General features: G+C 37.3%; 2 protein-coding genes across 3 annotated transcripts in view; one reads left to right on the top strand and one right to left on the bottom strand.

The window, feature by feature from the left end:
* LOC136798361 (pecanex-like protein 1) overlaps positions 1-13,023 on the bottom strand; it is a 36,384-nt gene that overhangs the window by 22,123 nt on the left and 1,238 nt on the right. For both annotated transcript variants that reach the window (XM_067054969.1, XM_067054968.1), the window contains exons 3-11: positions 6,327-6,818; positions 5,437-5,875; positions 4,779-5,051; positions 4,371-4,524; positions 3,881-3,913; positions 3,419-3,593; positions 2,939-3,049; positions 1,453-1,544; positions 225-343 (exon numbers count right to left, since the gene is read on the bottom strand). In XM_067054969.1, coding sequence (XP_066911070.1) covers positions 225-343; positions 1,453-1,544; positions 2,939-3,049; positions 3,419-3,593; positions 3,881-3,913; positions 4,371-4,524; positions 4,779-5,051; positions 5,437-5,875; positions 6,327-6,818 — 1,888 coding nt within the window. The remainder of the gene's footprint in view (positions 1-224; positions 344-1,452; positions 1,545-2,938; positions 3,050-3,418; positions 3,594-3,880; positions 3,914-4,370; positions 4,525-4,778; positions 5,052-5,436; positions 5,876-6,326; positions 6,819-13,023) is intronic.
* On the top strand, positions 7,608-12,502 carry LOC136798362 (uncharacterized). Its single transcript, XM_067054971.1, has 10 exons — positions 7,608-7,931; positions 8,147-8,965; positions 9,167-9,731; positions 9,861-9,953; positions 10,358-10,475; positions 10,678-10,848; positions 11,031-11,164; positions 11,526-11,657; positions 11,914-12,006; positions 12,237-12,502. Exons 1-10 carry the CDS (start codon positions 7,706-7,708, stop codon positions 12,286-12,288), a joined length of 2,403 nt encoding a protein of 800 aa, XP_066911072.1. The 5' UTR covers positions 7,608-7,705; the 3' UTR covers positions 12,289-12,502.

The raw sequence follows: 13,023 nt of genomic DNA, 5'->3' as shown, positions 1-13,023 counted from the left end.
ATCAGCAAATTTTCAATGGTTTAAAAAATTGAGCGACTGCTATTCTTTCAATTTCCCGTTAATTTCACGGAAAGCCAACTTTGTACTTTTGAGTGGCGATTCTCATTCATAAACTACCGTACAAGCGTGATAAATATTTTACGAAAATGAAATCTTCAAAAACTATTGAGATAACAATAACTAAATATATTTTCAAAAAGCGAGGGAGATAAAAGAAATGTTACCATAGAATCTCAGGGTTGGAGGTGGAGCGGCTCAATTGGTAAGAGAGCGCCAACAAGAGACCGGAGAAGACCGAAAACAGAACATGTTGGCTTCGGAATGCGTTTGTGTTCGAAGAAATCTAGAAATAAAAATTAGAGTTATAACAAAGGCATATTCCAAAGAGCACAGTTCTTTGGCTCTTAGCTTTAAAAATGTTGATCGCATGTTGCTTTGTCGGTAATACTAGAAGGTCAGCAAGTGGACGAAGCGTGAACCAGATGTTTAGAGATAAGTCATGTAATCAAGCTACAAGATTATTTCCATTACATCTCACTCGTATTTACAGTATGGGGAAAATCATCTACGCCCTCTAAGTTACCGTATTACTTTGAATAAACGCCAGCTTCTTTTAAACGCCCCTACTAAAAGGAAAATTATCTAATAAACGCCCCCTCAAATAAACGCCCCCTTCCAATGAACACCCCTCTAGGGAAGGGGCGTTTATTAGAAACTTATGACTTTAATACTTCAATACCAGTGTTGATTGGGTATGAAAAAGAAGATTTTAGTCATTTCTTGTAACCAGAGCAGTTTACGATACAATTTTAATCGTTGAACCAAAGAAATTTTGCACTAAAATCCTGATAAAGAACTAAAACAAAGGGTATATTTGCTCTAAATATTCGACTTTAGACTAAAATAATTCAATAAACGCCCCCTCGAATAAACGCCCCTCCTTATTCGAAGTAATACGGTATATAAATTGATTTCAAAGCACTGAAGGGGCTAGATCCGATACTGTCTGTCAGATGGGAAATGAAGCCACTTATTTTCCATCAAAACGCGTGATTAGCGTGGTCTTAACACAAATGCCAGACTGAAAGAAAAACTAATATGTGACAAACAAGTGAGCAAAATCGATTCTTGAATCTCTTAATGGTCCGGTAATAGTATATTGCTCATTTGTTCTAGGAGAATATAATAATGCGTTTTGTCTTTCCCGTGGAGATCTTAAGTCTCTAGGATGCAATATAGTTTGAACCTCATTTTGCAGCTAAAAACTCGTCCATCTTTAAGCCTAGAAATTTATCTAAAACTCAAAGAGACCGGAAAACATATCTGCAGACAAATTGTCAGATTCTATCTCTATTGAAGTTGAGAACCTGTTTTCAAACAAAAAATATTCTGCGTAAAAGATTTTGGGCAATTATTGGTTTTATCAAACGAAATAAAAATGAAAATCCTTACCTCCAAAGGAATGTAACAGAAGGGAACCAGAATCAAAGTGAAAAGAATAGCCCGAAAAAATGCGTAGATGGAAGCGGACAGGCTCGTTGTAGCTGGAAATAGAGAAAAATATTAAGAATTCACTTTTTGACCTTTACTTTTGTAAAGTCTTTTCAAAGAAGCATCGTTAGTAGCAAATCAAAAGTTGAAACTTGAAAAGTGGAAGAAATTAATCTTCCTAATAATCGATAATTGATTCTCTAATAACTGAAGTAATCGTCAGCCGTGCAAAATTACTCGAATCTGATTGGTTTAGAGGAGTGCGATTAATCGTTAATTGCACTATTACCACTTTTTGCACTCTTCGGCGGGGGGTCACTTTTGTCCCCTTATTCTTTTTTCTCCCAAGTCCTGTGTCAGAGACTTTTTTTTACTATATAATAAAAAACAAAGACATTTTTTTTCTTCAATATAAAAAAGAACAAAGAAATTTTACGTTACAATAGCAATTCGAATGTCAAAAATTTTCCCTTTTTCTAAAAAAACTTTGATTTACTAATGATTATTTACTGACGATTACCTCGGAATCGTATGTTTTGTCGTGCAATTAACGATTAATCACTCGTAACAAAGGAGAAAATACCGTAATTTGCACTCGTCCTTCGGACTCGTGCAAATTACTATTTTCTCCTTTGTTACTCGTGATTAATCGTTAATTGCACTCCAAACCATACGATTACTAGTACTAATTAAAATGTTACATTCTGTTGTAATGTTTGTTCAGTGGTGATTGAATATAGACTAAGTCGATTCTTTGCATGACACCAGCAAATAAAAAAGCACAGAGAGAGAGCTGTTTAACGTAAGTGTTCTGTTATTGAGTTGAGCTTTAATATGTATCTGGTCTTTTTCTCACAAATCTCTTTAGAGCTTCAGCGTGGTGGGCAGAAAATAACGCCAAAGATGCCAATTCATATTTGATGCACACTTGCAAAAGTTATCAAAAGATTTTTTTTTGGGGAGGGGAGCAAGATGCTCGATGTTCAGATACTTCAATAGGATAAATTTTCGCGGGTATTAAATATAGCTGGACTTGCGGATTTGGGTGTCATCCACGAAATTTAAGAAGGGTCCAACCGTGATATAAAGATTCCCGCTGAGATTCTCTATTTTTATCATTTTTTATTTTAATTTTTACATTTTACATAGAAGGTTTCGGCGCTTTTCAAAAGTTTAATTGGACAAAAAATTTAATCCCCGCGAAAATTAATCCCATTAAAGTAAACATTGTTGACACTTTAACACATTTTTAATAAATTTTTCTATATTCTAAGGATTTTAAATCTAAGGGCCTTTTAATTATCTACAGGTGACAAATCAGACCCTCCAAAGTCCTTAAGATGATTCACAGATGACCAAGTCTTCAGGCATCTTGAAATTGCAAATAAAATTTTGAATTATATTCAAAAAATGGATTAAGCAGAAAATGGTATCTTAGCTGACTTACCACTGCCACCGAAGATGTGAATATCAAATTGTTCGAGAGAGTGCATGATAAAAGTGTTGATCTGCGGAAGGAGTCCGAGCAAAAATACAACCGGGAACGCCAACAGAAGTCCTGGAAACGAAAAAAGTTTTGTTGGAGGTTAGTGTCTTTCAACAGCAGAAGTGAAGATCTTGCCTTGATTTGTTTGGCTTTTAGTGGCTAATCTCTGTAGGTCCTTATAAAACTTGAATTTTCGAACTTGGACACGTTTGTTGCCGACAAGAACGCGTTAGAAATTCAGCAGTGGAAGAGTTTTGTCCATATTACTCTGAAAGATTACAAATTCTGAATCTCGCGTTCCCGTCTTAATAAAATTGGCTGTAAATATACCAACTTCAAAGCGACATGCTGAAGGGAATCTAGAGTGGAATCAAGTACTGAAATGTTCACGCCAAGAATAGACATTTTAAAAGTAAACAAACCAAACAAAATGGTACTTACCAACGAGTAGATCTCTTGCGAACACCAACGTTGTGTGTGAATATAATCGGACACCATACAATGTTACTGATTGATTTTCGGACGTCATTTTGGCACCTTCGTCCACAATAATAATGAAGACAGCCAGAACGCAGAAATAGACCGACCGACTGAACACGATGATACTGTTGTGGCCCTGGTAAAGGTTGTAAGAAAATCGTACTTATAATGGGGACTAGATTTAAAGTGTTTCCGCTGTCCCTGAATGCAGATATTACTTCGTAGAAAAATCAAGGGGACGGAGGTCCAAAAGGTCATAATCATTGAATTATTTGTGTGGATTTTCGGTTTTAGAACTGATTTGAGGCAAAATCACTGAACAGCGAAAGTTTATTCTCATAAAATTACGATAGGGCATTAATTGAAAAATCTTATGCCCCAATAATATTGAGCGACTAAAACTACTGGTAAAAAGCTTCTTACATGTATAGGCGACGCTGAGTCTGGTTGAACACTCTGTGAAAAAGAAAAACAATTTAATTAAACGTTCAGTGCGCCAAGTTGATCAACCCAATGTCAATTGAATCTAAGCGTTATCAAAACAAAGGGGGCAATCTAAAGTCATAACCTGGGGGATGTCACAATGTAATTCCACTGCATCGACATTCCCAATTTTATTAACCACTCTCTGAAGCGGTTTTTGGTCACGAGATCATATAACTACCAATCTCACCAAAAACCAGGATTTTTCATTCCTGCGTAGGAAAAAAGCCGTAATGTCTAGTATAAACTAGTGATCAAAACGAATGGTCAAAAAATACAATCTCAAGATTCAAAACAAACCCAATTCCTGACCAGGTTTGGTATTCATTGATTGGCCACCATGCAGTGTGATCTACCAAAGTTAACTTTCTTTTTTCTTGTATGTAAGTAAGAGTCATAAGGGAAAAAGAGAAATGAAATTTTAGCTCACCTTCAACAAGGAGAATTGACATTTGGCAATGATGAAGCAAATAACGAACAACCAAAAGTCGTAGAAGTAATCTCTGGTCAGTAGATTATACCCAAGAAACGCCACTAGCGTTGCTAAGACGACCGATAAAAATGCTTGGACGTGATTTTTATTTCTGAAAAGGAAAGTGAAAAAAGATTTAAACAGTAGAAGCTGTGGAGCGAGAGTAACTATCTACCTTTTGTTTAGAAAGTTTTTGTACATAATCAACTCCACTTACATTGATTTATTCGCTCTAAACAAGTTTCATGCATTACTGCAGATGTACACCTGTTCTTGAAATGTGTAAATAGGTTATTTTTCCAATCGGAAACACCCGGAAAAGCCGGAATTTGACCTTAGCTTTGTTATTTCCAGACTAAGACTTACCTATCTAGCAAGGAAAGCAAAGCCAGGCGATCGAAAGAAACTTTGACAGAATAATCCCTAATAATGGGCAACATGTAATATTTCTTGGGTGCAGGCTGTTCCACTTTGACAGTTGAGGTGGCTCCGGAGAAATTAGATCGTTGCGATTGGAAGTCGTATCTCCAGCGAGTCGGGATGGTCATCTCGTCGTTTAGGATTCGTAAAGGGTCGTTGTCTAGTTGTGAGAGATAGCTTGTCGAATCGTTTAACAGGCTGTTCGAGGCGTTCGATTCTCTGGAAAAAGAGAAAATAGTTGGACTATAACTTTGTTTCGAAAGAGTGCTCTGTGACTAACTGGGTAGTGTGTTCTTTTGAAGGAACATTGGATTATTCAATCGCCTTGTCTTGTCAATTAAACAACTTCCCCAGAAATGACGTCCTCCTGTTACATCTCAACCGAGCGAAAAGAGCCGATGAAAAAAGGAGTCAATGTTAAGTAAGGGCCAGTTTAGATAGGACCGTTCTGGATAGTTCTATAGTCTGATGTCAAGGACACACACAGAATACCAGCTCTACAATTCAATCTGCCCTTAAAATTAAATCAAACGGTCAAAAGCGGTATTAAATCTACAAGTTTGAGGTACAAGAAACTACTGTGCCAATTCAAAACGAATCAAACCTTCTCCTAGAAGTTGAAGGAATCTGTGTCTGAATGAAATCCACGAGTGAAGGCTGAGCGATAGGTTGAGCAGAATCATCACCGAAAGTGTATGTGTACCACTGACCAAACTCATCTTGAAAACAATGCACTGCCCCTGTTGAAGTATCCTCGTGTGTCATGGCCAAATGTTTCGTTTCCGCACTTCCACTTCCGCTTTGTTCATTCTCTTGATTTAAGAGTGACGTCGCAGGGGAGCCGGAATTTGTGCGCTGTCTGTTGCGTGTCCGTAATGTACCTCTACCGGTCATCCGAATAGCACCGGATCTCACGATAGTTCTTTGATTCGCAAGACTGTCTGTTTTATCCAGGCTGCCAACATCGATATCGGAAAAGACTCGAATACCAGGACTGTCATTGGCATCGTTGATCGTATCTTTATTCACAGACATCAATTTTTCTGGAATGGAAAGAAAGAATTTGGAGGTTCTATGTTTCATTGTTAATAGCAAGGTGACAAGCAGTTAATATTTGTACAGGCTTCAAACCATTATCAACTTAGCGAGCAACACTCGATTCGAAAATGTACCGTATGCGCTGGTATGTGTGGACAAAAAAAGTCTGAAAATTGCACCTTTATAGTGCAGAACATTTGAGCAAATTTGAGCAAAATACTCCCTGGCAAGAATCTCCAAAAATACTCTCAATCCTTACAACGCACTTTGGGAAGCCTGAAAACTTATCCTTAAGGGTCGCAACTACGGTACGGTACTTACCATAAGTAAAACCCCACCCCCGTACTGAAAAACTTCTGTGAAAATTCTCCGTGAACGCCTAAGATGATGCAATAATAACAACATCAGAACTCCAAACAACTCCAAACAACTAGTTGTCTGTCAACGTGCACTAACCTGGATCGGATTGGAAAGTTTTGGTTGCTTGTGTAGTCGAAGCAGTTGTATTTTGTGATTCCAAAGCTGGCAGAGAAATAGCTTTATCACTTCTATTGCTGGTCGTCTTTTTCTTAGTGGACGGTCTCGAAAGATTGGATTCAGATTTCCCTGTGGCTCCATTCTTTTGTTTGTATTCCGAAGATTCTACCGGTGAGAATTTGACTTTGGGTTCGATGTTCGGGAGGTTTTCATCATTATCACTTGCATCAGAGATGGTGGAACAATCACTGCTACTTCCCCAAGAAGAATCAGGTGTGTAGACTTTTTTCTTTGATTTGAAATTACTGGATGTCTCATTAGCAGTTTTTATTTTTGATGTTCCTATGTTGCCGCTACCGCCACCGAATTCAGAAGCCATTGGTTTATTGGCGATAATGAGATTATCATCTTGGATGCTGTTGTTATCGGTTGCTGAGGTGTTTGTTTGCGTCACTTTAGCGTCCGTTACACCTGTAAATATGATTAGCTGATTATATTACGAGAATTTGGAACAAAAAATAAACTACTTTCCAGGCAAGTATGAACTTTTCAGGGGATTGATTTTCACCGGGAAAATACGCTCGTATTTTCCCTCTTCCCCCTCGTAACCTTGCCCCAGAGAAAAATGACTCGGATTACCAAAGCAGCCACGAAATAACTTTATTCAAAATAAAAAAAGCATATAACACATGAAAGAAAGAGCACTTTAAACTTTCAACTGTTCTAGAATAAAAAGCGTTTTAGTGGTACCAATAGTCTTTAATTTTGTATGAATTATGTAGCCAAGCAAGCTCAACGCTCCCTTGCTTCTTACTACGATGTCTTTTATGCCATTGAAGCGCAAAGCACGAGCGTCGAGTTTACCCCTTCCTCAAAGCTCTCTATTATAAAGACATCGAGCAAGAAGCCTTAGCGAGCGACTAGCTGGCTTGGCTATGAATTATGCGGAATTTGTAGACAGTCGCAGGTTTTTGCATTGACAATGACGGAAGCACTCGTCCCTGTAATAAGGAGGGGGATTCAGGTTATGACCAACTGATTGAACAGCGGAAAAGGTTGAAGGTTAAACAAAGAATATTGCAATAAAAAAGTGACGTCACACAAGAAAATTGACATCACACAAGAGAATTGACGTCAAATAATATAGAAAGTTAATTTGTTTATTCGTTTCAGTTTAGATTGAAAACCCAACCTATCAAGCCGTAAAAAGTTTGGGAGGAGCTTTTTGGAGATAGATATATAGAAGAATATATTTTGATTCGATAATTAGCAGTAAATTCAAGTAAAAATCAACCGGACTCTGTTTTAGGAGCAGAGAATTTAGTTATTCAGACAAAAATCATTTTCAAGTCGTCAAAATGAGAGACTCTTTAAAAGTTTTTGTTTTGCCATGCGAAGACTTGGGTCTTTGGCAAGAGGAAAGGAATGTCATTAAACAAGAGATTCAAGAAAGATCTTTTCTTTTAAACCAAGAGCGAGAAGAGATTGAGCGGGGAAATCACTTCAACGCACCCGTTTCGAGAGATTACAATGAGAAACAGAGACGCGTGAAGGAGATGCAAAAACGCGTCGAACAGATCATAGGTAAGCTGGCTTCTTCTTGCAAAATAATGACGTCCTTGTTCTTCTTCTCGAAATGCCCGCAAAGGGACACTCTTTTGAATAACCCTTTTTACATTGAGACGTGGTTCGATTGTTGCTTTTATTGAAACTTTGCAGTGAGTATTACACGGACACAAAAAATCTGCCTTACCAAAATTCACCGAGAAATAATTCTTGATTTTCTTTTACTTTACTAGAACGTGAGAATCGCATCACGTTGAATGGTCGCCGTAAATATTTGCAATGTATCAAACCTAATGTCAACTACTATGAGAACTGTCCACCATTGCGGAAATTATGCAACAACCAAAATGTCGGCTCAGCGAATTCTCGTTTGATGACATTGGAAAAGCAATCCTCCTTTGCATGCTCCAACACATTTGCGACACAAACTCGATCTAGCAAGACAAGATTTTCGAGATATATGAATGAACTAGAGCCAAAGAAAGTTCAATCAAGCACATCATTGCACCTTCGACCTACACCATCGGAAAAGCGGATGCAGACAACTTCATTGCAATACCCTGATTCATCGGGAATGCCAGAAGTTCAATCAGAAGCAAAGATTGAATTCAAACATTTAAAAGACGCCGAAATGGAAGGAAGAGTTCAATGGAAAAACATGGTCGTGTTCAAAAAGTGCTTGGAACTCTGCACACCAGAGCTCAAAGACGAATTGAGGAAATTGGATCCTGAAATCAGCGAAGAGGCTTTGGATAAAACCATGTTGCGTTTCATGCAGTTCGATTCTGTTCGCCGAAGTTTGACCGAAGTTGAACGAGTCACAAATGTCATGGACCCAGGGCTCATGACTGGCGAACGTGTCAAACATTATCGTGATTTGGTGAATAATTATCTCGAAGAACGTGGTCTGTCTGATGAGCATGGACAAATCAGAGACGCAGATTCGTCTTTTCATAAGAAGATTGAAGAGGAAGATCAAGCAACTCTTGATAAATTTCAAGAAATCTTGAAAAAGAAACAAGAAGCTGCTAAAATGGCAAAAGAAGCAAAAGGTAAAAGAAATCTTCTCTTTGTCTTTCGAAAGCCCCAAAACCTATCGATCTGTGGTTTTCATAAAGATATTCAAGGAGATTATGTCATTCTTTTGCTCATGCAACTATTTAGAGGGAAAAGCGATTTTTTAGGTCGTGTACAAAGTGATATTCATTCTGTTCGGAATAATAATCAAAACATTCATTTCTGTTTATGAATAGATCGAGTGAAGGAGCGAAAAGAAGTTTTGCCACAGCTGCCAATCAAATACTCTGTTCATCCAACACCATACGACAGAGTCGGAAAAATCGTCACTCAAGTGAATGCTTCTGTCGCCAAAGCTTCAGTTCAAGCCCCACGAAAAGAACATAAAAGTGTTTTCTACAACTTGAGTAAGAGGTTCGACGCGAACCTTAGACGGCAACACGAACGGAAGAAGTTGGAACGTGAAAATCAAACCGGCCCATTCATCGGGAACCGGACAGTTATTCCGGTGCCGAAACACCGCCGTTACGAAGCGTCCGTAATGACCTTAGACGAGCGCCGTGAATATGCCGAAGAATTAATGGAAAAATTTCGTCAACAAACCGCGAACGCGCCTCTGATTGACGAAAGTGCAGGCCACCGTGTGTCAGCAGACATGTATTGCAAGTTTCTTATCGACAACGCGTACGATTACGGCGTACCTCCACATTACGTAGAAGAACCACGTATTCGACGTAAAATTTTAGAGGGAAGTTACCCTAATTACTCCGTCAAAGAGGGAGAGTTGTCTGCCGTTCTAAGGTATGTCCAATAGACCACGTTGCATGTTACAATTTTTAAAATAACTGACTATCCATTGATATTCTTCAGAGAAGATTTCAAAGTAATACGCAATTTTCCACTTAAAAATTCGTTTTTTTTCTATTTTAGATTCGCCTGGAAAGGCAAATTGAAGAAATTGCGCCAGGTCCTTAAAGATGAGAAATTTCAGAAAAAAATCAATAGAGTTGACGGTCTAAAGAGGTAAGATTCAACTTCCTAAAAACGCACAACATAAGCTCGTTGTATCTGGTTTTCAGAAAATAATGGATTCCAGTGGAGGCCTTAAACTCATTATTGTGTATAAAATAATCCACAAAAACGTGCATTAGTATATTCCATTTAGGTTTTTATTCCTATTTTCAAAGTTGACCCCCATTGGCCTCTATGTGATAAAAAAATAGTCATAGTGTCCTTCAGGGTCTCTTCCCCCCCCCATGCCTAGAATGAAAATTTTCCATTCCCTCCCCTCATTTTTCCCCACCCTGCCTCCAAACCCCTATACGTCCTTTTGACCTCAAAACCCATTCCCCCCTGAATCCAGGGGGGGGGAGGACACTATGATAGTGGTCTGAAAAACTAAAAATATTGTATTCCCATTTTTATAGGACCGCACTGCACTATGCTGCCTCATGGGGGTGCACCAGAACTTTGAACATCTTATTGAGATGTCCTGGTGTTGACGTTAACATGCGAGATTGTCATGGTAAAACTCCACTATACAAAGTAAGTTGCTAATTTCATTGTGTTTTCGTCGGTTTGTTTGAAGTCGGGCATATCTTTATAAACTGGTGTTCGTTTTGTTTCGTTGAAAAAAGTGAAAAATCGGTAATGAAAAATGTTATTAAGGAGAGAAAATGTTATAACAAATTTAAATTGGTTGGTTACAGTTATCATTGCATTAATCAACACTCTCTTATTCATTTAGGCCATGGAAATTGGTTCCATCGAGTGCGTGAAAGTGTTGATCAAAGCAGGAGCTGATACGCGCATCAAAGCGCAAGATTCACGTGATGCTTTAATTCATTTGTTGCATTTCTATGGTGATGAACGCTTCGACATGTTCAAACTTTTGTGGGATGTCTCGCCAAGGACAAATGTAAGTGTAGTGAAACCTGTCGCACTTTCCTTTTTTGAAGTTATAAACATTGATCTGATCGGAATAAAATCTCACAAAGTTTGTTTTAAATTCATTAATAGAGACCGGGGTAAAATTTTAGACATTCTTGCTAAAAGCCTGTCCAGGAGTCATTTTAAATTTCAATATTCTCATAACCACAGGACAATAACAAATTGGGAGAGATGAACATCCTTCACAAGTCATTAATGAGTGACAAAAACATCGTGTTGCTCAAGTGTATTGATTACATGTTGAACCAAGGATGTGATGTCAATGCAAGAGAAGGCAATGGAAGGTAAGAAACAGGAACATTGATTTTCGATAACATCAATAGTTTCTCTTGCCAGTAAATTGTCTAAAAACATATAGGACCAATGATCATAAAGTGATTAAAAAACTTGATAAACAATTTGATTTAGATACACAAAAGTCGACAAATTAAGTGGATAGCCAAGTAATCTAGGAGTTTTAGACAGCTTATCTCGATTGTTCTCACGCGGTCCACTTCCAGCTGGCTCAATTACCTATGAACTGAACGGAACATTGGAAGGAACAATGCTGACGCATTAGACCACTTGGACATCGCTCCTTAAACCATCACATAAATATTAAGTTAATTGAACGTATATCTAAAATTTCTCAATTTCAACTTTTAGGACTGCAGCCCATATTGCAGCAATAGATGGACAAGAAGACATTCTCCAATTATTGATGGCTCACCATATGAACCCTCATTACCAAGATCTGAACAACAAAACTGTCATTGATTATACTCTCACTGGCACAAAGTAAGTTTTATCTTGTAAGACCGAAGACAAAATGATTATTCTTTTTGTAATATAGAAAAGAGAGAGGCGCGCCTCTTATACTGACAAAGCAGAATAAGAAAAAGACATTTTCAAAATTAATGATAAGAAAGTTGTTCTTAAGAAAGTTGTTCTTAAGAAAGTTGTTCTTAAGAAAGTTGTTCTTTCGTTTGTTTAAAAATGCTGTTTTTAAGTAGTGATTATTTAAATTCATTCATCATATTTTTTTTCTCATTAGGATTCACGAACTCTTACAAAACTACTTCGAGTATGGTCCAGGAGATATTGCTGAAGCCTCCAACCTTCGTGATGGGAAAGATAAGCATAACATGTAAGTAATTCATGCTTGTATTGCGAGGTCTCTTTAGATACAGACCTAGTGTTTAGTAAAGTATGTAGAAAGTTTCACAGTGATATGGTCATGCAGGAGGAAAGAAGATTTTTGACAAATACTTCATCAATTACGTTGCTATCACAACAGAAAAGATGACCTGTGTATTTAAAATATCAACCAATATCTATTTTCGATTTGCTGATTATTGATTCATTTTTCGTTTTCAGGCGACAAGCAGAGGAATACAGAACCAAATATTTTGGCCATCAATTTCTCTGAACCCATTGTCAACCAATTTTCAACGTATATTTTGTGAAAAGATTTAATTTTTTTTTTTTTAACTAGGATTTTGTAAATAATATTCATCTAGTAATTTTTGTTTTTTCTTCGCCGATTTTTTCCCCATTTCTTAATATTTGTAAACTATTTTTTCTCATCTTGGATTTTTTCTTTTTATTATTTACCTTGTAAATATATAACTATTCCGTATACTAAAAAATATAATTGACTTCAAATTTCGCTCATATGATTTAGGCATTATGTCAAAAGACTGCCAAGGGAGCCCACAACTGTGTGAACTATTTTTACTATTTTCAAAAACTGTCAAGATTTTACCTTTTCTTCAGAATAAAGGTTCGATAGGGTTCCAAAAATTATAAATTGTCTCTAAATCTCTTAGTTTACAGAAGCCCATTACAAATTTACCTTGACTTTCTTGAAATACCCCTTTTTCATAATATCACCAAAAACCTTTTCATATACCTGTGTGTCTTCCAAAAGTTCATCTATTTTCACGTGATGTTGTGATGTCCAAATCTGGTTTCTTTTTTAGCCCAAAGAAGAAGCTTTAAGCCAAAAGAAGCTTTTCAGTAATTTGTTGTACTGGTTTATAAGTAGATACACTCTCTTTCAAAAAGCCTTAAAGACAACTAATTAAAGTTTTCAATGGTTTCCATTCCCAATGCCTCTTAAAAGGTGCTACAAAAGAGAAGTATTTAAAAAAAATAGCACTCG

Source organism: Clytia hemisphaerica, unplaced genomic scaffold (genome assembly GCF_902728285.1).
Source record: "Clytia hemisphaerica strain Z4C2 unplaced genomic scaffold, Clytia hemisphaerica genome assembly, whole genome shotgun sequence".
In the NCBI taxonomy this organism is placed as follows: Eukaryota; Metazoa; Cnidaria; class Hydrozoa; order Leptothecata; family Clytiidae; genus Clytia; species Clytia hemisphaerica.
Note: the sequence above shows the minus strand (reverse complement) of the source record. Positions and strands in the feature narration are given on the sequence as shown.